This window comes from Bos grunniens, chromosome 12 (genome assembly GCF_055505025.1).
Source record: "Bos grunniens cultivar Pamir isolate PY7600 chromosome 12, Bosgru_T2T1.0, whole genome shotgun sequence".
In the NCBI taxonomy this organism is placed as follows: Eukaryota; Metazoa; Chordata; class Mammalia; order Artiodactyla; family Bovidae; genus Bos; species Bos grunniens.
In genome coordinates, this window is record NC_141176.1 from 13,771,045 (window position 1) to 13,794,736 (window position 23,692).

The 23,692-nt window shown below is 44.8% G+C and overlaps 1 protein-coding gene across 10 annotated transcripts in view; it reads right to left on the bottom strand.

Moving 5' to 3' along the window:
- ENOX1 (ecto-NOX disulfide-thiol exchanger 1) overlaps positions 1–23,692 on the bottom strand; it is a 513,658-nt gene that overhangs the window by 132,076 nt on the left and 357,890 nt on the right. For all 10 annotated transcript variants that reach the window (XM_086328859.1, XM_086328858.1, XM_086328857.1 and 7 more), the window contains 2 exons: positions 12,092–12,198; positions 8,049–8,166 (listed from right to left, as the gene is read on the bottom strand). In XM_086328859.1, the coding sequence (XP_086184985.1) occupies positions 8,049–8,166; positions 12,092–12,198 (225 nt within the window). The remainder of the gene's footprint in view (positions 1–8,048; positions 8,167–12,091; positions 12,199–23,692) is intronic.

The window sequence follows — 23,692 nt, forward strand, 5'->3', positions numbered from 1 at the left end:
CAGTTAAATTCCAACAACACTGTGTTAATTTTGCTCAAATGCAAGCTGAAAACATATTTTAACATCCTGTCAGAATGAGATACTAAGAGTGTCGATAAAATGACACTAAAATAAATGTAAATTTAGATTGCTGTTACAAGTGGCTGCCTGGCTCTGGGAAGATGCTAGGTTGCTATAGTACTTTCCATAGCAACTTTGCATCTTATTACATAAATATTCCCTCAGTGTCCTTAGAGCCTGCTAAGAAAACAGGATTAAATCTACTCCCCAACGTAATGATCCCGCAATCAAACCTTATCAGAATGAAATGCCCAGAAAACACAATAAACTGTAATGTAGATCGCAGTGCTCCTGGCAGCTCAAAGGCATCTGAGTACCACAGGCGGGTCAGGGGCAGCTGTGCTGTGACCTCAAGCTGCCCACCGGTCACTTGTCTACACTCCCTCTGGGTCAAGGTCTCTGCACCTCTTCCTTCCTAAACATTGCTTGGTAAGTTCCCCATTTTTCTCCACTGCCTGCCATCTGTCCATCCGCCCAGGTGCTCTTCACCACACTCTGGGGGCTCCAGTCACCAGGCAGGAAGCCAGGGTTTCAGAGAGCAAATGCAGCGGGGCTAGAAGCACGTGCTGGGCTGTCACCCAGGAAACCAAGCAGAGAACCCGCTGGGCTCCAAGCTAGGATGGACCAGGCGGGGATGGCCAGAGACTCTCCGCCAGGGCTCGCCTAGGTTCTCTGGAGGGGCCACACAGCTAAGTGGCTGAAGCATTAGGGAAAAATCCATGGTCTCTGAGACACAGCACAATTTCAGCAACATGAACTGATTCGACACGAAACACACGATTATGGAAAATTTGTGCATATATGAGAGCAATATTGGGAATACGGCATTGTTGTGTGCTACAGAAAAACAAGATTATAAAGGGATTTGGCTTAAAGAGAGTTGAAGCTCCAAATGTGAATTTACACAACAGATAAGCACGGTCTGGTGGGACAGGTGTGTTGCTGTGACAAGCAACCCTCCACCACAGGGCTGGGACTTTCCGGGTGGCAGCAGTGGTAAAGAACCCACCTGCCAATGCAGGGGATACAAGAGATGTGGGTTTGACCCCTGGGTGAGGAAGATCCTCTGGAGGAGGGCATGGCAACCCACTCCAGTATTCTTGCCTGGAGAATCCCATGGACAGAGGAGCCTGGAGGGCTACAGTCCACAGGGTCGCACAGAGTTGGACACGACAGAAGCGACTTAGCACGCACGACGCACACCTCTTACATATAAAAGGTAAAGAATGATTTATACACTTTTCAGAAATACATCCATCATGAGATGAGAACTGCAGCTGCATGTGAAATCACCAGGGAACTGAAAAATCTGCCCCAAATAAACATTGATTTGATTTCCTTTGGCAAGATTAGCAAGATTAAAATACAAAGGAAGAAACAGAGGAAAAACCTGGACTGCTTGCAAATGAAGCTCCATGTCAAGAGATTAGGAGCGAAGCTGGCTGCTCAGCACACTTCTGAAGACTGATTTCCTCATCTTGAAGACATGTAATTGTAGCTGATCACATCTCCTTGTCTGGCCCTGGAGGTCCCAGAAGACATTCAGTTGTGGTAATAAAATGCTCATGTTTAACTCGGTGGCGACTGATGGACACACATCACCATTCTTATCTCTCTTTTGGGATACCATCGCATGTGAAGACAGGAAGTCTACAAACACCTTAGGTGAGCCTCTGGGGCTGGTGTCTAATTGGAATGCCTCTGTTGGGTCTCCTTTATGGCTCTCAAAAGCACTTCCTTCCAGGAAATAAACTGAATCAGAAAAATGAAGGCAGTCCTGGTGTTCAAAGAGATCAGGGATAGCCAGAGAGCTTTATGATTATTAATCTTTTAACCTGACTTCCGGCTGTATATGAAACTTTAGACATACTGAATACTGATGACCCAATTATGAGTCCCTAACGTGACTCAGTTGTCAAAAATCCTTGTTTAACTTCTTATTGGAATTAAAAAGAAGTCTGTATCTATGCTGTGGTTGAGTCTCCATGGAAAATCGACAACCTGGACAACACTCTTCATAATTAAGAGTATTGGTCCCTACAAAGAACTCCGAGTTTAAATGAGGTGTAGTTAAAATCCAAGAGTGTCTGTACATAATGAAATGGTTTAAGGGTTGTGTATTAAGCAAGGGCTGTTTTAGTTTTACTTTTCTCAAATCTGTGTTCAACATATAATGTATACTCACCAAATACTGCGTGAGGTACACACACTGGAAGCGATGCTCATTTTGTTTTATATGGAATTTAAATTAATGGCCTAAAACATATTTGGCTTCAGGCACTGCGTTTCTATTAACTTAAAAAAAATGTTCATATTTCTCTTCAAAAAGTATCTTATAGCCTGGAGGGCAAGGTAGACTGTGTCTGAACTCTCCCCGTACTCCTGGGTCCATAGTGCCTTGAACACAAGAAGGTGACTGACAGATGCTTGCTGATCACTAGGTTAACACTGAGTTTCAACTCTGGTTCATGGCCTCTTCAGCATGTGGCATGGGAATTCCGGGTATGCAAAAGTTCTGAACGTTGCGGAGAAATCAACCATCCCTGTTTGAACACGCCACTTAATGCCTGACGTTGCAGTTTAACCGGAGCAAGTGTTCTTAGGGCTACCATCCTCTGGTTGACTTACGGGACGGCACCATCCAAAACAGACAGGAAGAAGACTGAAGTCAACCAACGTTTATTGAGCACTTACTTGGTGAAAGGCCCAGTACCAGGTGTTGGAGGAGGATTAAGATAAGAGGCAAAGTTAACAGCCACTGAGTTACTTGTCATGTGCTAGCTGGATGGGCTTCCCAAGGCGCACTGACTCACTGAACTCTCTCAACACTGATGCTGATCAGGTTCTGCCAAAGGAGGCCTTACGCTTTAGGACAGACTTCCTCACTCCTTCCCTTCCTTCCAGTGCACTCCTGCGCCCCCTCCACTGGTGATCTGGAGGGAGGAAGGAGAAAGGGGGAGGGAGAAGCAAACCGGGGAGAGGGAGGGAGAGGGAGTGGGCGGGAGAGAGGGAGAGAAGTAGGAATAGACTTGGCTTCAAAAGTTTGGCTTGATTGCAGCAGGAGACAGACTGTGCAACAATACATTTGAATTTTTATCAGAAATTATCTTCAGGGGTTTTGGAGCAGGATGCCAGTCTTCCTGAACGAACGCTTTTGATTCGTCTGTCTTGATTTTCAAATGTATTAACAAAACTCATTTTCATTTTCATTAGCATTTCAGTTTGGCTCCGGCAACCCCCTTTCCCCTCTTTAAGAGTCACCTGCTGAGCTTCAGTGACCAGCCTGCCCAGAGTGATCTGGAAGGGACAGCTGGTCTGGGCAAACTCTGGCCAAAGACACTCTGTAGATTACCAGGAGCGGTCAACAGCCAAAGTACAAGGAAGCACTCTTCTTGATCAGAAGAGCAGAGATGGCCTGAAAAACTGTGATTAAAGGAAAAGATTAAACTCAAGGTATCATAGAAATCCTTCCTTTTCTGAAAACCAAAGTCCATTCTCTCCCCATCAGAAATAAAACCTGTGGAGGTTGGGTTTTTGTTCTGGGACAGCAGGGCTGGTAGGAGGCTCCCAGGAGGGGATTCCTCCCTGGCATTTCTAAGAATTTCTGGGTCAGCTGCTGCCAGAAAGGTCTGAGGCAAAATCTCAAGATTTCAGAGAAGAGGAAGGGCCAGAGGATTCCTTGGAGCAGGGAACCCCAACCTCTGGGATCTGATGCCTGATGACCTGAGGTGGAGCTGATGTAATAATAATAGAAATAAAGTGCACAATACATGCAATGTGCTTGAATCATCCTGAAACGGTACGCCCACCCCTCAGTCCATGGAAAAATTCTCTTCCATGAATCCAGCCTCTGGTGTCAAAAAGGTCGGGAATCACTGCAAAAGATGCAGAAGCTTACTTCTATCATGAGTCTGGCAATTTCCCTTCAGCCTCTGAAGACACCTGCTAAGAGGTGACTAGACATGCAAATTTGTACCTAAAAAAAAAAAAAATGAGTGGCCTGTTACCTAAAGAGATGCCTCTGAAAGACCTGTTTCCCTCAGGCTGCGGCTCAGGCAGCTGGACCTGACCCACTTTCAGTAGTTCACAGGGATCTTTTGTCTGAGGCTTGGCCAAAGATCAAGGGGATTCCTGCTCTCAGGCTGTGCCCCCGGAATAGGCAGGGCTGAGAGAACCACCACCTGCCTTTTGGCAGGGTCTTGAGGGCCCGGTGGAACAAGGATGGCTTTTCCTTCCATCTCATCAGTCTTGCACTTTCCCCATAAACCACAGGCCACGTTCTCTGGTCCATCTCGTTTGGAAAAGCACAAGAAAGACTCTGAACTCCTCAGGGCCTGGCATTTGCTCTCTGGTTCTTTCATCTCTGCTCTTGGCACCTGGTGTGGATCATGTACTGGTTGAGTTCATTAATTCTGCTGACCAAAGGAACAAGCCTAGAGAACATTCTGCAAGTTCAGGTCCTATTTCAGGCTCTTATGAGGTGCCTGGGGGAAAAAAGTCATAGCAGTCTGGGAAGGGGTCTTCGGTCAAACCTCCTGGGAGCATCTTTGTGGTCCTGACTGAGAAGAGAGGTCCTTGGTATCTCGCGGATTCTTCTCGAGCAGAGATTGCAGGTCATTCTATAGGAACATGCTTACTACCACAGTCTGTAAGATTTTTCTCTGTGGCTTATTATTATTCTTGTCTGCTCCCGAGTAGGCTATGAAATTATACATATTTCTTACTTGAGAAATTGGTAGGTTGTTTAAAAAGAAATGTCACCACCCCTCAAATAGGAAAAAAAACTTACAGTTTCAATCAGAATTCCTGATTGAGCCTAGTCTTTTCTTCTCTACCTACCTTATAAGGTTGTTAAGGATCCGAGTTTTGTGCAAACTTGCCCCACATCTAGAAACTTCAAAAATGATGAAAGCCTTTTTTGAGAAAAAAAATTACTAATTTATTGGAAGAGCTTGTTGAATTTAAGAAAAATCACACCCAAACTCACTCTCTTCTTCTGATATATGAAAGTGTGCAGAATAGAAATGCTGTGCAGAAGGTGCTTTCCTCACATAAGCAAATCCAAACCCAATAATCGAGCAGTCCTGAGAAACGTGACATCAGTTTAATAAGAGACATTACATGTGTCACATAAGTGTTTGGTTCATTTTCCAGACAAAAGATATATGGCTTCAAAACACAGCGCTGTGGTGCCTGCTTTTACGCTAGGCTTTAAAAGATTTAAATGAATGGAATTTGAGGATGAAAGGGAAATTTTCTAAGGCCTGGCTCTCAAACTTGAGCCTGCATTGGGATTCCCCACAGGCTTTTTTAAATCACAGATTTTTGGATCTCACAACCCTCCTCTTCCATCCCCTGGAGTTTCTGACTCAGTAAGTCCTGAGTAAGACCCAAGAAGTTAACATTTTGAATAAGGTCCTAGGTGATGCTAATATTGCTGGACTGGGGAACAATGTTTTCAAGAACCACTGCTCTAAGGAAACGAAACTCCCCTCTGTATACTTCTGTGCAGGAGCTTTTTCTTGTGATCATCATATGCTTCAGGTATTCTCTCCTAAAGCACTGCAGAAACAGAGTGTTCTGACAGCTTAAAATTTTTTTTTAATTAATTAGTTTAAAAAATAGAAGTATAGTTGATTTACATTGCCGTGCCACTCTCTGCTGTGATTCAGTTATACACACACATTCTTTTCCACTATGTATCCCAGGAGACTGGACTTATTATAGTTGCCTGTGCTGTGCAGTAGGACCTTGCTGTTTATCTGGTCTAAATGTAATAGCTTACATTTGCCAATCCCGAATTCCTAGTCCATCCCTCTCCTTCCCCCGCTGCCCTTTGGCAACAACAAGTCTATTCTCCGTGTCTGTGAGCCTATCTCTGTTTTGTGGACAGGTTCATTTTGCCATATTTTAGACTCCACATATAAATGATACCGTGCTTTCTCTGACTCACTTCACTTAGTATGATAATCTCTAGCTGCATCCATGTTGCTGCAAATGGCATTATTTCACTCTTTTCTATGGCTGAGTAGTATTCCATTGTGTATATGCACCACATCCTCTTTATCCATTCGTGTGTCGATGGACACTTAGGTTGTCTCCAGGAGGCATAACTCTCCCAGACTTCAGAAAATACTACAAAGCTGCAGTAATCAAAACAGTGTGGTTATCTGAACAACAACAGACATACTGACCAATGGAATAGAACAGAGTCCAGAAGTAAATCCACACACCTACGGTCAATTACTCTCTGTCAAAGGAACTAAGAATATACAATGGGGAAAAGACAGTAACTTCATCAAATGGTGCTGAGAAAGCTGTACAACTGCATGTAGATCGACGACATTAGAACACACGCTCATGTCATGCACAAAAGTAAACTCAAAATGGTTTAAAGACTTAAACACAAGACATGACAACACAGAACTTCTAGAAGAGAAAACAGGAAAATCATTCTCTGACCTAAATCATACCAATATTTTCTTAGGTCAGTCTCCCAAGGCAATAGAAATTAAAAAAAATTAATACATGGGACCTAATCAAACTTACAAGGTTTTGCACAGTAAAGGAAACCATAAAAAAAAAAAAAAGACAAAGAGACAATCTACGGACTGGAAGAAAATAAGATGTGACTGGCAAAGGCTTAATCTCCAAAATATACAAATAGCTCATACAAATAAACAACAACAGAAAACAACCAACCCTATTTAAAAATGGACAGAAGACCTTAATAGACATTTTTCCAAAGACGACGTACACATGGCAAGTAGGCACATGAGAAGATGCTCAGTATCACTGTTAGAGAAATGCAAATCAAAACACCGATCAGAACAGCCATCATTAAAAAAGTTTACGAACAATACACACTGGAGAGGATATGGGGAAAAGGGAACCCCCCGACACTGTTGGTGGGAATATAAGCTGGAACAACCGCTGTAGAGAACAGCCTGGAAGTCCCTCAGGAAACTAAAAATAGAACTACTGTATGACCCAGCAATCCCACTGCTAGGCATATACCTGGACAAAACTCTAATTCAGAAAGATACACATAACCTACGTTCATAGCAGCACTCCTGACAACAGCCAAGGCACAGAAGCAGCCTAACTGACAACTTTGAAATCCTGATGACCTGATCATTTTGTAATCCTCATTTTGGCCTCTACTAACAAATTCATAAAAATCCATTGTTCCTGGTCACCTGAGTCTTCCTGTTAAAAGGCCTGGGAGAGGGGACTGTTTTATCCCCTTTTTGGCAATGGTGGCAAGGGTGGTTGTCCCAGGCCCTTTAGGCAACACTCCTCCCCTCAGACAAGCAGTCTCCCTGGGTGTCTCCTACCTCTGAGTGAGCATTTCCCCTGCATGCTTTTATTGATACAACACCGAGGGAATTACACACAATTTGAGAAAAAGAGTTTTAAGTCGGCCTCTCAGATTAGTCAGAGCATATAAAGCAAGGTTTTCTCTAAGCCTCTCTCCTTTTTATAACTCAAGGATTGATGCCCCTTTCTTGGTACTGAATAGGGCCATCCCTTTGATCATAGGTTAGGAACTAAAATTTATTGGAAAAAAATCTAATTCTCCAAGCATGTTGCTTTGGAGGCTAGAAACCTTCTTTAGGGATTAAACATTTCCCATGAAAGAAGTACACTGACTGAAACCAAATTTTATCTGTATTTCAGCATCAGCAGTGGCTGCCACACTCTGGAAGAGGATTTTTATGGGAACAGGCAAATGTCCCCGAAAAAAAAATGTCTTAACAGCCCCAGACTCAGGCACATAAGAAACAAATGGGACAATTTAAATCATTATGTTTCCAAAAAGGAATTTCAAGTTCTATTAATAAAAGGCAGAGTCACTCAAAGATGAAAAGTTTAGCGTAACTCAAATAAAAGTGAGTGATGTGACCACCTGCCGATATGTACGCCCCAGCTAAGATTAGGAAGATCATTACGGCAGCTCACAGGGGTGCGGTGGTGATCAGCGTTACCTGATTCATCGACTCTCATTTTTTTAGTGGGGCTGTCACAGTTCTCATCGTCCGACATTTCCATCTCTTCTTCGCGACGGATGCCCATAAGCTGCTCACTCTGAGCATTCCGAAGTTCCTGGAAGCAGAGGACCCACGGGCGTCAGAGTTGCAGACACATGACACTGCTTTCTCAGCGGTCTCTCGGGGTATTAAGACTGATACAGACATGTCTTCACCTCCCAAACACTGCCCCACCTAACCCAGAGGGGAGTTCTGCGGGGTCTGTGGTGCGGACAGACCGAGGGATTCGGCATCCGATTCGCGAGAAACCCCTGCTCACCAAAGGTGAGTCAAGGGCTTGTAAGCAAGATATTCAATCTCTTGAGTCTTAATTTCCTCTTTGGTAAAAATGGGGGCAATAACATCCACCCAGGCAGGGCTGTTTTGAGGCTCCCACAGAAATGTCTATTACCAGGAATGGCACGCAGGAGGGGCTCAGCTAGTGATTAGAAATACACACAGGAGGATTTTTAAAAAGGCCTCATCTACCCCTGAACCACTGGGGTCACTTTGGGGATACTTCATCTTTCTTAGGGTCAATTCATTCACTGAGATAGTGTAACAATAAGAGTTTTGAGGATAAACAAGTTAATGCATGTGACATTCTTAGCATCATGTGAGATTTGGTTCATTAAGTTGAAAATTAAGTTCATGCGTAATAGTGTCCCTGCACATGTATGTATGTGCTCACATGTGATCTCTCTCTCTCTCTCTCACACACACACACACACACACACACACACACACACTTACTTCAGATATCCAAAGGTGTTCCAGGACAAAATAAAAGCAGATGCCTTCTTTTCTGGCATTTCACATTATCACAGGGGTTTATTGTTTGTGATGTAATGGTTGTTTTAGCATCCCTTTAAGATCTAAGGATTGTATCTTTCTCTGTTTCCTAGAGAAGTGACTGTAATCAAGGCATTTAATTTCTTTGAGTCTCAGTCTACTCACACATAAACGAGATAGTAGTAATACAAGGCTGTTTGAATGGAAAAGTGTTATGTTAAAATTCATTTTCGAAAATAAAGACTTAGATAATAAATTGTTTACTACTGTGCCTAAAAATCAGGACACTGTAATGGTTTACATTAAATTACTATATTACTATTTTGCATCAAGCTGGATATTATATATTTGTAAATTCTTATCTATTCTGTTGTCTTATATGTTCTGGTCTTAAAGAGGGAAAAAAAAATAAGAGCAGGGTTGCATTATTATTTTTCTCCCCATTTAAACCAAGGTCTCTAAATAAAAGTCAAACAGTTAAAATAATTTCACTTTATAATAAATGACTCTATGACTCACAATAAAACTAAATCACAGCACTAACGTGTCAGTGGCATGACTTTAAACGCAAAGTGCCCTTTCAATGGATGGATGTGTCTGTATTATTCTGTTATAGGTCCTCTCAATTCTCCTCTCTCCATAATGCACACATTTTAACTGAAGCACGATGGATGGGGAATTATGTTTTGCCAATCACACTCGCACGGTCAGCTCTGAACCCCAGGAACCACTACTGCAGAAACAGGGAAGTCACAAGACAGGGAGAAGGAGAGGTAGAAGGGACGTCCCTGGGACAGGACCACCCGTCACCGGGCAGTCCTGAGCGGCACAGGATGAAGGCAGTGTTCCCTTATTTGACCGTGCCACCCAGCAGAGAGAGGTTCCAATTCCGCCTTAATAACACCATCGGAGCTCAGAGGTGGTTGTCACATGTGATTAGTGGGGAGGTTTTTAGATTGTGGACAGCTAATCTTTCCACTGACAAGGAGCCCACTTCCCCAGGAGGTGGCCTGAAAATACTCGAAACAAAGAAACTTCAGGTGGAAAGAATAAAGGAGGCTGAAAGGGTCTGTTGTTTAGTCTTTACAATTAATGACAAACTGTCATACAGTAGCTGTTCTCGGAAGGGTGATGGAAAGGAAAAAAAAATTGAAGGGGGAACAAAAAGCGGTGGGTGTTTCCACAGGGTGCCTCTGGTTCAGCAGTAAATCACTAGTACACTCTAATAAATCTGTAAAGGTGTTGCCGATAATTAACAGATGCTGTTCACGGGAACGTGGAAAAAATCAAGCCAATTATCAAGCTTATATGCAACTGAGAAATCATCCACAATGTTAAACTGCCAACTGGTATTTAATCAGTTAGGCGACACGGAGGAGAGAAAATCAAAGGTAATTTAGAATTCTATCTCCTGGTGTATCAAAAGAGGCGGTGGGAGCGGCAAGGAGATGCAAAGACCCTTTCCAGGAGCATCTCTCTGGACTGCTTCCGTTTCTGCCTCCCGGGAGGGAGTGAAGCAAGCAGGGTTCCTTGGGACAAAGCCAGAACCCTTTGTGTGTCCCGTTCAGCAAAGGAGAGGATGGCCCTGCACAGGAGGCGGCGGCGGGGCTAGGGGAGCAGGATCAGACATGGCAGGAAGCCTGATGGATCAATGAGTTGCTGACACTCACGTATTAATGCCAGATTTGGTAGGTCTGGATTTATCCAGAGTTAAGCCACCTGCCCTTCTCTTAACATTTCTCCTAGTATGTCTGGTTTTGTGTGAAGCCAAAAAAGCAAACAATTCATAGGCAGATCATTCCCACACCTGAATCGTGCTTTGTGGATTCCAATGAGTGTCTCAGAACACTCATCTTGGATATTTCATCACTGATTTCCGGGACTCTTTCCTCCTGAAAATCAACACTGACATGGATCCTGAGTCAGTCAGTGTCTGCGAGGGCCTGAGATGAGCTCCTGTTGGTTTTCTGTCCCCCTTTTCCCCAACATTAAAGAGAAACCCCACCTCCTCCTTATCCATCATCCTGGGCAGAGGAACAGAATTGTATCAGTCACCAGCCACATTCTCCGAATTTGTGAACAAAATAAAAAATGTCCTTCTTCATAATAAATTGCACTAGCGTTTTAAGTGTCCCATTATTGTGAAGTCATTCAGTATTCACCATAATAACAGTGATAATAAAGGATTCATTTGGTATGCATGTGGATGCTACATCCAGCGCCACTGGTATTCAACTGTAATTTAGCATTAGTTAATGGGCACTTAAAATGCTACCCAGATGACTGATTCCCCGGCACTTTGTGGTTCCTCAAACTCTACATAAAACACTTATTTTCCAAGTGTAGCCAAAATCATTAAATAAATAAACCTTACCTTCTATAAGTTTGGGATTTGGAAGGAGGGGGTTATCATTTAGAGAGCTTTAATATTAACATGCTAGAGATGGAGAAGCATCCAAATGAAAGACATTCTCTCGTTAAATAAAAAAAAAGGAAGAAGCAAACAAAGACAGTATACTTACTTTCAAATTACAGGTTCAAAGCGAACACTACACTGCAGGGTTAAAAATAACAGCTGGACAGGTAATGACTCATGACACATTCTGGTTCTTGTAGGTGGCAGGGAAGGTCGAGGTCTGAGCCCTTGCCTCGGGGTAGATACTCACACTTCACACATGCACTGATGCAGAAAGGTGGGCAGTGCTAGCCAGGACATTCACTACCTGGGGACATCTGCTCTGGGGAGGGATCTGACGGGGCCCCTCGGCTGGCACAGGAGACTACAGCACTGCTTAAGATGAGAAGACGTGGCTGAAAGGCACACTTGCCCTTTCTAGCCAAGGGGCAAATGGAACCATGGTGCCGCAGAACACTGGAAAAAAACAACTCAGTCAAGACCAGTTTTCTATTTTACGTTACACTTTTTCGGCACAACGATTACGCCAAGGGCTTATTTCCGAGCTCTTTCCTATGAATGGGAGAGATGCTTTTCTCTGCAGGAAAGAAAAGCTCTCCGTCCTCCAAGCATCAGGTCAGCTGCTTTTATGGACCAGGGGACCAATCTGAGCTGGATGTGGGGCTGACAGTGAGACAGGACACGGGCCGGTGGACTGCCCGCTGTAACAGAAACCATCATGGCTGTAGCCACACTCTTCCCTGCCAATCCAGCTGTGTGACGGTGGTTAGAAAGTAATAATAAAATCACCAACCTCAGAGTGCTTTCGCCAAATGTCTATGTTCTTGCGCTGAGCTTTCGAGAAATGGTCCCAAGCTTTTTGTCTGGTAGAAGCGTTGAAAACGGCCACAATCTGCTCAACTTTGGTGAACAAGGAAGTCAAACAAGACAAGTAATTTATGTTGTGATCACTCCAGGGAAGCAAAGCAAAGGCACTAAGAGTCTATAGATGATGTCACAGTAGAAATGACATCATCCATATCCATCCAATTCGTGCCTTTTCGTACTTACATGTTAGCAAGGTTGGGGAGGTCTCCCTTCAAGTCTGTCTCCACAACTTTAGGTTAACACAAATTCTAAATACGGCTGGGAAAAGGGCATGGACATTGGCACCCCAGCCTTCTTTAGCTCGTGTCTAAAAACATGACTTGGTGGATCTGTCAATGTAGATCTATAGATATCCAGGCACTGGTGGTGGCATACAGATACCGATCTACAAATCCAGGAATGCCTGGGGTTGGGGCCTGAGAAGTGAAGCCGGGGTGGAGCGGCTGAACGAGGAAGTGGCAAACATCCATCTTTCCCTCTGCTGGCCTCCATCTCAAGGGCCCTGTTGCCGCCCTCTGAAGACATTACCGTGTCCAAGTTCCAAGGTGGGGCAGTGAGTAGTGGTGTCACATTTCCCCTCGATCTCAAGGCCATTTTTACTCGTTGGTCCCCCTTTCTCCCCTGTGGCACCCACTGCAGCCAGCTCTCCAGCCCTCTGGCAGTAAACAGGAGCCACTGCCTCCACTTCAAGACAGACCAAGGCTCTCACCCAACCAGCAGCACACTGCATGCAGATCTTAATGCAACACCATATGGCGCCCTCCACGCTTTCAGCACGGCCACGACCATTCTCGGTGACTCCGTTTTCACTTTCATAAAGCTCCCCTCCCCCCTCAGGCTCCCAACACCCTTGAAGTTCTACTTCTATCACTTTGACTTAACACAGCACTTCTGTGGCTTCCAGGCAAGGTGCTGTGTCCATGGTCAGTGCTGAGGGGTGGTGAACAAAGCTCTCCAGGGAAAGGAAAGGACTCTTAGCAGTGGAGCTCAGAGGCGGGGCCAACCGACTGCAGATTTAATTTTGCTCAAGCGGTTATCAATCTACTAAGCACGGGATTAAGGAAATCGTGGCACTGAATGAACCATATGATTAAACCCGAACTTCTAAACATTTAGGAAATGTTAGGAAAGCACAGGTAAAATGAGCTTCTTATGGATGCTAACGCTCTGCTTAACATAAATCTTTCTTAAGTGATTTCCCAGGGCTCTATTATAAAAAAGGACATCAAAGCTCTTCCCAATCTTCCAGGTGTCCAAAGAATGTCAAAGAGAAATAGAATAATGCCCACAGAAGAGCAGCACCTGGTGCCCTGATTTCAAAAGTGAGCCCACAAAACAAACAAGTGTGTGATGGAGGAGAGGAAGAAAGCGGATTTCCTTCACTGACTACACGGTGCTGGCTAAGTTGCTGCAGTCGTGTCTGACTCTTCACGACCCTATGGACTGTAGCCCACCAGGCTCCTCTATCCATGGGGATTTTCTAAGCCAAGATTACTGGAGTGGGTTGCCATGCCTTCCTCCAGGGGATCTTCCCGACCCAGGGATCGAACCTGCGTCTCTCATGTCTCCTGTATTGGCAGGTGGGTTCTTCACAACTGAGCCACCCGGGAAGCCCTACTACCTGGTAAATATCTTCTAATATTAACAAGCAACTACTTCTCACTCTGTGGGTGATTTTCAAAGGGGCTCTCCCGTGGACTGTTTTCTGCCTCAAGGGAATCCCAACTCCAAATCTCATCAAACTTCATCCTCCGGTCACCTGATGAATTTGTTGCGCTTACTTGGAACAGGAGGATCGGTGGGCAGCTAAGCTCTCCCCCACCTTGAGTATACTCGGTTCCCCTCTCCCACCTCACCTAGAGGAAGGAACACTTCCAGGCCAGTCCCGCCAAGCCACCCCCAGTGCTGACTTTCCCCTGATCACCCACCCCCAGGGCTCCGCTCAGCTGCGCGGCTGGTGGAGAACTGGTTCGGCTTCCGCCGCCTGGGTTTCCTGTTGCTTTGTCTGCGGGGAGGCTGCGAGAATCTGGGGCTTCAAGCTGCCTGCTGCACGGGCAACACAGAGCAGCCGGCCCAAAAGGCCACGGTGGGATCCACCGTCTAATAAGATTATCTGTCCGGGGTGGTGATCGTGGGATTGTTAGAGAGTAAAGGGCTCCATTGCTTTTAATAGTAGAACTCTAACCAGCATCATGGTTAGATGACGGTGTCCTGAATGGTGGGCGTCCTGACACCAGGCCTGAGGACAAAGCACAGGACAGGTTGAGACGGAGTATCTGGGGGGTGCAAGTCAACATTCTGCTAGCAGTGAGGGAAGGCTGTTAATAGAGGGGATATACAACAGTGAAAATGGTGAAGTCACATGTGTGTGTGTGGAGTGGCAGGAAAGTAAGAGGGATCATTAATGCATGTGGAGGCGTACAGAAGGCAAGGCACGTAGAGAAAAGACTGCGCAGGTTCAAGGGTTAAAACAGACTCCTGGGTATCTACTGAAGCCCAGTACTCTTGAATGAGGTTAAATGCCTCAATTATTTAGTACATGTTATTACCACATCTCAGGGCATAAGTTCAATTCATTCATTCATTCAGCAAACATAGAAGATCCTCCAAATGAACAAGCATTTGACTGATTGCTAGAAACACACAATTAAGACAGAGCTCATGCCCTTGATGAGATCACTGTCTCTAGGGAGAAATAAAGACAAGCAGGTAATTACCCTACACAAGAGAGGTATTGATGACAGCTACCAGTCCATTCTAAAGAAGATCAGCCCTGGGTGTTCTTTGGAAGGAATGATGCTAAAGCTGAAACTCCAGTACTTTGGCCACTTCATGCAAAGAGTTGACTCACTGGAAAAGACTCTGATGCTGGGAGGGATTGGGGGCAGGAGGAGAAGGGGACAACAGAGGATGAGATGGCTGGATGGCATCACCAACTGGATGGACGTGAGTCTGAGTGAACTCCGGGAGTTGGTGAGGGACAGGGAGGCCTGGTGTGCTGTGATTCATGGGGTCGCAAAGAGTTGGACATGACTGAGTGACTGAACTGAACTGAACTGATGGGGACACAGTAACTAACTCAGTTAGGCAGAAATCAGATGGAACATCCCTAAAGAAGGCCACATTTGCTAAGTCTTAAATGATGAATCAGTGGCTTGCCCAGTAGAGAAGGCAGGGGCGACTGGTTCAAAGGTGGGCATGGAGCTGTGAAAGGACTTTGTGTGAAAGTAGCTGGTGGGGATGGGGCTGAATCTGGGTGAGGATGACTCAGGAGGGACTGTATATGTTACAAGCCAGAGTGTGACTGTATACTGTAGACCAGAGGAGGCACCAGCAAGCAGGATTTGTTGGGGAGAGATGATGAAGGCTTGGGACTAATACAGGGTGCTGGGTGGAGAGAGGAGCAAGGAGTCAATAGGACACAGTGGCTGACTTGCTGTAAGGTTGGACAGAAGGGAGAACAGAATGGCTCAAGCTTGGGGAGTACACCAGAGACCAAGAGGATGAGCACAGTGGAGGTCTGCGAGAGGAGATCAGGAGCTGACTTCTGGACAGGCTGAATCTGAGATACCTGAAGGTCATCCAGATGGAGCCAAAACATTAACACACATTGGAAGTTTGGGGAAAAAAGTAAGAATTCAGAGATTTATCTTGAATTTTCTGGGCCATTTTCAACTTCATGTAATTAATTGTATTCTGTTCAATTGCACATTAACTAAAATGATTATCTTTATTTCTTGTTAAGTTTTATACTCCCTACCCCGCCCCACATATTAACAAGTTAAAAAAACCTCAAAACTAAAACCCCCAAACTGGGTAACTTGGCTTAGGTTTAAAAAATAACTTGCACAGTATTTCTGAGGTCCAGCTGACTCCTCTCATTTTGGTGCAGACTAACTGTGAACCAGCTGTGTCTTTCAAATGAAAAGTGCACGAAAGGACTCAGAAGAATGCTCGGCTCGGCATGGATTCATCCTCATTAGGGAAACACTATCTCAAAGAGTATGCCCTCATGGATGGGATTCCAAGACAGTGTATTTTTTTAAATCATAAATCAGGATGACTGCTAGGATTGATGTCCCAGGGAAAGACCATTCAGTCTTCATTGTCTCCAGCAGGACACACCAAAGAGCAAGTTGGTGAATTTGACTACCACTCACCACTTCCCCAGTATGATTTATACAACATATTCTATAAGGCAAAACTACAAGTAGTTGCTAACGTGGGATCTTCAACACTCTACTTCAATGCTGAGACAGAGAAATAGTACACAAGACGGTGCTGGCCTGAGTTGACAAAGACAGCGTGCAGAAGTTGAGCTGTGAGCAGAATAAACTCACGTCAACCCCCACGGGGCCTTCACAACCCAGGGATCTGCAGAGTGGTGGCTGGAGGCCCCACACCAGCTTACAGCGGTTAGAATACTTCAGCATTTTGGAAGCATTATCAATAGAAAGAGCTCTCAGTAAGAGAATTAATATGTACTCTTCATACTTTGCAAATCTCCCCTCCCACTCTATGTATTTAGTCCAGTTCAGCCACTCTGTCGTGTCCAGCTCTTTGCAACCCCATGGATGACAGCATGTCACACCTCCCTGTCCATCACCAACTCCCGGAGCTTGTTCAAGCTCACATCCATTGAGTCGGTGATGCCATGTGTTTCTACATATTAGGTTTGCCTAAATTTAGGTTATTTGAGAAAAATGAAAAAAATTAAAAGTGATGGCCATAAGAGGAAATGAAGTTGGGTCATTTGTGGTGGATGTGGATGGACCAGAGTCTGTCATACAGAGTGAAGTAGGTCAGAAAGGGAAAAACATATATGTGATATTTTATATTATTATAATAATATATAATATTACTATATTATATATTATTATATATCGGAGAGGGTAATGGCACCCCACTCCAGTACTCTTGCCTGGAAAATCCCATGGACGGAGGAGCCTGGTGAGCTGCAGTCCATGTGGTTGCTGAAGGTTGGGCATGACTGAGCGACTTCACTTTCACTTTTCACTTTCATGCACTGGAGAAGGAAATGGCAACCCACTCCAGTGTTTTTGCCTGGAGAATCCCAGGGACGAGGGAGCCTGGTGGGCTGCCGTCTATGGGGTCACACAGAGTCGGACACGACTGAAGTGACTTAGCAGCTATAATTACAATGCATACATGTGAAATCTAGAAAAATGGTACAGAGGAGCCTGTCTGCAGGGCAGGAATAGAGATACAGACGCAGAGAACAGACGATGGGGACACAGAGGGGCAAGGGGAGGGTGAGACGAACTGGGGCAGGAGGACTGACGTATAAACACCGCCACGCGCGAAGAAGCTAGCTAGTGGGAAGCTGCCGTAGACCACCGGGAGCTCAGCGCGGGGCTCTGCGCTGACCTGGAGCGTGGGATGGGGGTGGGAAGGAAGTCCAAGAGGGAGCGCGTATCTGGGTACATAGAACTGATTCACTTCCTTGTACAGCAGAAACTAACACAACCCTGTGAGGCAATTACGTGTGTGCGCGCTCAGTGGTGTCAGGCTCTCTGCAGCCCATCGGGCTCCTCTGCCCATGGAATCCTCCAGGCAAAAATACTGGAGTTGGGTGCCGTTTCCTGCTCCAAAGAATCCTCCTGACCCAGGGATTGAACCCCAAAACAATTATCCTCAATAAAAGAATGAGAGAGACTGATTTTTTTCAAAAGGATGCTTGAATGTCCGTCTTCGGGGTGACAGTCGAGTCCCCGAGGACACATCTGGCAGGTGTGAAGGAACATAAGGGAAGGACGAAGAGAGGAAATGGCTCATCACCCTTTGAAGAAACTCCTGTGAAAGGATAAACTGAAGTATACTAAACTTTGTGAAGTTTATTTCAGCAAAAGTGGATTCCAACCGAGCAGGAGGGAACCGGAAGTGGCCAGGAGTGCTCCGCTGACGGGAGCCGGGGAGACTCCCCGGGAGCAGGCAGAGGCTGAGCAAGGGTACTGCTGACTCGCTGGCGCTCAGACTCCGGCTGCTTATTTGCGAGCGGCTGCCCTTAGGTTTCTGTCTTAACCTTGAGGCATGTGCAGGCAGAGGGTTTGGTTTCCAGCCCCACCATGGCCTGAGAGCTTCTTCAGCCTAATGGCCTCTACGTTTAAGAGTGAGTGTGAGTGCGTGTGAGTGTGTGAGTGTGTGTGTGTGTGTCCGGCTTTTTGTAATCCCCTGGACTCTAGCCCCGCCAGGCTCCTCTGTCCATGGACTTTTCCGGGCAAGAACATTGGAGTGGGTTGCCATTTCCTACTCCAGGGATCCTCCTGACTCAGTGATCGAACCCACGTATCTTGCAAGTCCTGCATTGGCAAGTGAAGTCTTTGCTGCTGTGCTGCTGGGAAGCCCAACTGAACACCTTACCAGTGATTATTTGTTCTCTTATACACGTAACAGGCACACATACTTGTTAGGATTTTTTTTTAATTCTGAAGAATTTATACACATAGGCGTGTATGTCGAGTGTATAAGAGAACTGAACAGTCTATTAGTGAGTGACTATCCATTCTCTTATACACATAACATGCACATGTATGTGTATAAATTCCTCAGAACTTCAAAAAAATCCTAAGACTAAGTAATTTAATACATTTTCCCAGTATTTCACCCCCACTTCAAACTGGACCTCTGTTGACTTCAGAACAGACTTCTTACATGAGAGAGCACTTTACAAATCCTCTTGAGAAGCACTTGACTTCAGTCTTCTCAGAAAAGACAAGCTCAGAACAGGGCGTTCGGGGTAAACACCCAGGACAGATCCCACTCCAATACATTTCTGGGGAAGGAGCCAGGCACCAGACTTCTGGGCTGCCCCAGGCTCCTGGTTTTTGAGCTCTGGACAGAAAAGCATTGGAAACAGTCAAAGAGAAAGTTAGGCTCCTCCAGAGAACAAACACAGACCTCCTCCTCCATATCCTCCTGAGCTTATGTCTGAGTCTCTGAACCTCCTGCATCTTCTGTTCCCACCAAACAGCTGTGACAGAACCTCCCATCCATTTGGCGGTGGTGGTTTAATCGCTGTCTGTGTCTGACTCTTGGGGCCCCATGGACTGTAGCTTGCCAGGCTCCTCTGTCCATGGAATTCTGCAGGCAAGAATACTGGAGCGAACTGCCATTCCCTTCTCCAGGGGATGTTCCCAACCCAGGGATCAAACCCAGCTCTCCTGCACTGCAAGCAGATTTTGACTGAGCCACTAGGAAAGGCTGATACCTGGAGAAATTGATGAAGTCCTCATAGGCAGTAGGCCTGCTTACATAGAGCACCTCAAACAAATCTTCCAGGCAGAATGTTTGTTCTTAAAACTTACCTAGGTTCCTGATAGAACCTTAAACTCTGTGGGTTTCAGAGGAAATTTAATTTCCCTTTAAGGGCTAACATTTTCCCAAATTCTCTGCGAATGGCTTTGAGAGATTTTCAAAGGCATATAACAAGTGAAAGAGGGGAGTTTCCCCACCCTGGCTCATCAGTGCTGTTATTAAATACTAAAAGCCGGGGTGGGATGGATGAGCCTTGGCCTTGGATTGAAGAATTAGAACAGAGAAAGGAGTAAGTGATCCAGGGCTTCTGGGATGCCCAGAGGAGCGAGACAAAGCCAGAGGGAGGAGCAGTTAGTGTCGAACACAGCATGGGCGGCTGCTAGAGTGGCTCCCAGAGATTCCTGTGCCCTTACTCTGGTTCTGGGTCCTCAGCTCAGGAGCCAGTCTGGCGGGAAGCCCAGGAAACGGAATTAACTCGGCCAAACCCATACATTAAGGAGGCATGGGCTGGAATTTCAAGTCGAGGAGGAAAAACGGCCTTCTGGGTTCTGTCTTGAGACGAGTCAAACGAATCACGCTGTGTAACCCTGTGAGATCCATGACAGCCTTGTTAAAAAGTAAAAGTGATGGTCGCTCAGTTGTGTCCCACACTTCGTGACCCCATGGACTGTAGTCCACCAGGCTCTTCTGGCCATGGAATTCTCCAGGCAAGAACACTGGAGTGGGTTGCCATTCCCTTTTCCAGGGGATCTTCCCGACCCGGGAATCAAACTCGGGTCTTCTGCAGTGTGGGTACGTGCTAGGCCACTTCAGTCATGTCTGACTCTCTTCGACCCTCTGGACCATAGCCTGCCAGGCTCCTCTGTCCATGGGATTTGCCAGGCAAGAACACTGGAGTGGGTAGCCATTTCCTTCTCCAGGGGATCTGCCCGACCTAGGGATCAAACTCACGTCTCTTACGTCTCCTGCTCTATAGGCAGATTCTTTACCATCTGAGCCACCTGCAGCCCAAACATCACCAGCAGGTGCCACGGTTCTGAACTTCCTGTCTGGATGAGGTAAAAAATCCGATTTTGGGGGGGAATGGGATGGGGCTAGGAAGAAACACATACTGATCAAATTGTAAAAAAAAAAAAAAAAAGGAAAAAGAAAAGGATCCTTTTAGCAAATTTTAAGCAAGCAAGAAATGGTGACACTGTTCAAATAAATGCTAGGATATTGGACAGTGACTTTTTAAGCTGTGAATAAATCCCACTACATTTCAGAGAACTGTAGATGCCTTTATTTAATGTATCTATTCAAAGATTCAGGGAAGTAACATAACAAAAATCCATGAGACTATTATAATTTTAATGGTTCCTTACAATATATAGAACTCATTAGGCTTTTTAAGATCCAATAAATCACCCTGTCTAGATTATCCCTTTGGACTAAATGAAAGTAATATATGTATATACAAAAAAAGGAATAAATTGAAAAGTCAAAGTCTATCTCCCCATCCTGACTACTTCCCACTCAGTGTCTCTTTTTATTTCTTTACTTATATTTTTTAACTGGAGGATAATTGCTGTACAACGTTGTGTTAGTTTCTGCTGTATGACAAAGTGAATCAGTTATGTGTATACATATACAGCCTCCTGCTTGAACCTCCCTCCATCTGAATCAATTATGTGTATACATATACAGCCTCCTGCTTGAACCTCCCTCCATCTGAATCAATTATGTGTATACATATACAGCCTCCTGCTTGAACCTCCCTCCATCTGAATCAATTATGTGTATACATATACAGCCTCCTGCTTGAACCTCCCTCCGTCTGAATCAATTATATGTATACATATACAGCTTCCTGCTTGTATATGCATGGAACCTCCCTCCATCCCTCTCCTCTAGGTCATCACAGAACATGTGGCTGAGCTCTGTGTTGTTCAGTACGTTCTGTGTCTCTCTTTAAACTACTGTTAAGAGCCTATCCCTCCAGAGAAAATGTTATACACAGAGTACACACTTGTATTTTTCTATGCGCAACCTTTTTAAACTTACATAGAAGTGCTATTATATACACTGTGCTATATCTGAGCTTTCCTGGTGGCTCAGATGGTAAAGAATCTGCCTGCAATGCAGGAGACCTGCATTCGATCCCTGGATTGGGAAGATCCCCTGGAGAAGGGAATGGCAATCCACCGCAGTATTTTTGCCTGGAGAATTCCACAGGGTCGTATTTGGAAATCTAGCCTTATGTGCATAATTAACAAGGCCACAGTGGACACCCTCAGACCTAACTTCTGGCACATTCTTACGTAAATATCTTTTTTTAATTTTATTTTTAAACTTTACAAATTGTATTAGTTTTGCCAAATATCAAAATGAATCCGCCACAGGTATACTTATAAGAGATTCTTAGCAGTGGGAAAAAGATAAAGAACATCTGAATTTTTAAGTGCTATCACCAAGTTTCATTACAATTTTCTGCCCACTAAGTGTTTTTCAGATTCTTTTCCTATCCCATGTCAACAGCTGGTAATCAAGTGTTTAAATTCTGCCATTCCTGATCAATGAGAAAAGGCTTGAAGGACATGATGACCAATGCTCTGAATCTGAGCTATCTACGTTTGCAGTTTCCATTATGAATCATAGAAAGATGCCTACAGATTTGTCAAAACGGCCCCTTTGTCAGTGGTCAGCTTGTCTATCATTCATCAGGAAGGGGAGAGATACAGTTTCCGGGTGTCCCTTCTTCTTTGTGACCTTCAAAATGGTGACCCTGCCTTCCTCTGGGTCATCATCAACTCCATGAGTGGTGCTAGGAAAATCAGACAACAGTTGTTGGCTATTTCTACTTACTTAGACTTAACTGGGCAGACACTACACTCGATTTTAAACAGTGGTTTTCAAAATGTGGATCCTGGACCAGTACCATAAGCATCACTTGAAAACTTATTAAAATGCAAGGAGCCCCTACACTTACTGATTAGAAACTCTAGGGGTGGGGTCCAGCAACTTATTCTTCTGAAAACACTTTCCCAGTTTCATTGAGATGTAATTGACATTATGTAAATTTAAGGTGTACAACATAATGATTTCCTATAGGTAGATATTGTGAAATGATTACCCCAAGGTTACTTAACATCCATCATCTCACCTGGGTATCATATTTTTTTCTTGTGATGAAAAATATTTAAGATTTACTGTCTTAGAAACTTTAAAGTATGCAATACAGTATTGTTAACTATTGTTGCCATGCTGTACATTCCATCCCTAGGAATTATTTATAACTAGAAGTTTGTGCCTTTTGACTGCCTTCATCACTTTCCTGCACCTCCACCTTCTGTCTCTGGCAACCACCAGTCTAGCAAACGCTCTTTTCTAAGGTCTCCAGATCATACTCACACATAATAAAAGTTTGAGAATCTCTGATTTAAAAATATTATCTCATTTAAATTTCCCAACAACTCTCCATATATTGAACACTATGGTTTTTCTAGTAGTCATGTATGGATATGAGAGTTGGACCATAGAGAAGGCTGAGCACAAAAGAATTGATGCTTTCAAACTGTGGTGTTGGAGAAGACTCTTGAGAGTCCCTTGGACAGCAAGGAGACCAAACCAGTCAATCCTAAAGGAAATCAAGCCTGAATATCCACTGGAAGTACTGATGCTGAAGCTGAAGCTCCAAAACTTTGGCCACCTGATGTGAGGAGCCGACTCACTGGCAAAGACTCTGATGCTGGTAAAGACTGAGGGCAGGAAGAGAAGGGGGCAACAGAGGATGAGGTGGTTGGATGGCATCATTGACTCAATGGACCTGAGTCTGAGCAGACTCTGGGAGACAGTGAAGTACAGAAAAGCCTGGTGTGCTGCAGTCCATTGGGTTGCAAAGAGTTGGATATGACTGAGCGATGAACAACCATAACTCTCTGAGGCAAGAGTTATCGTTATGCCTGTTTCACTGACAAAGAAACTGAGATTCACAGAGAGGTGTTGTTACCAGTCACATACTTGACAAGTGGTAAAGTTGGAAATGGAAACAGCATCTGGGCAACTTCACATCATGCATTTATAACCATTTGTATGTGGATCTCTACTATAAGCCCAAGTCTTATGAACACTGGGGAGTGCCAGACCTTTTACAAGGCACTGAAGAAAAAAAACGCCAAAGATACTGCTACAGCCCCAAGGAACCCCAGTATGAAAACTGCTGGAACGGAGGTGGCAGAAGACGTCAAAGGAGGCGGGAACGACTTTAACAACA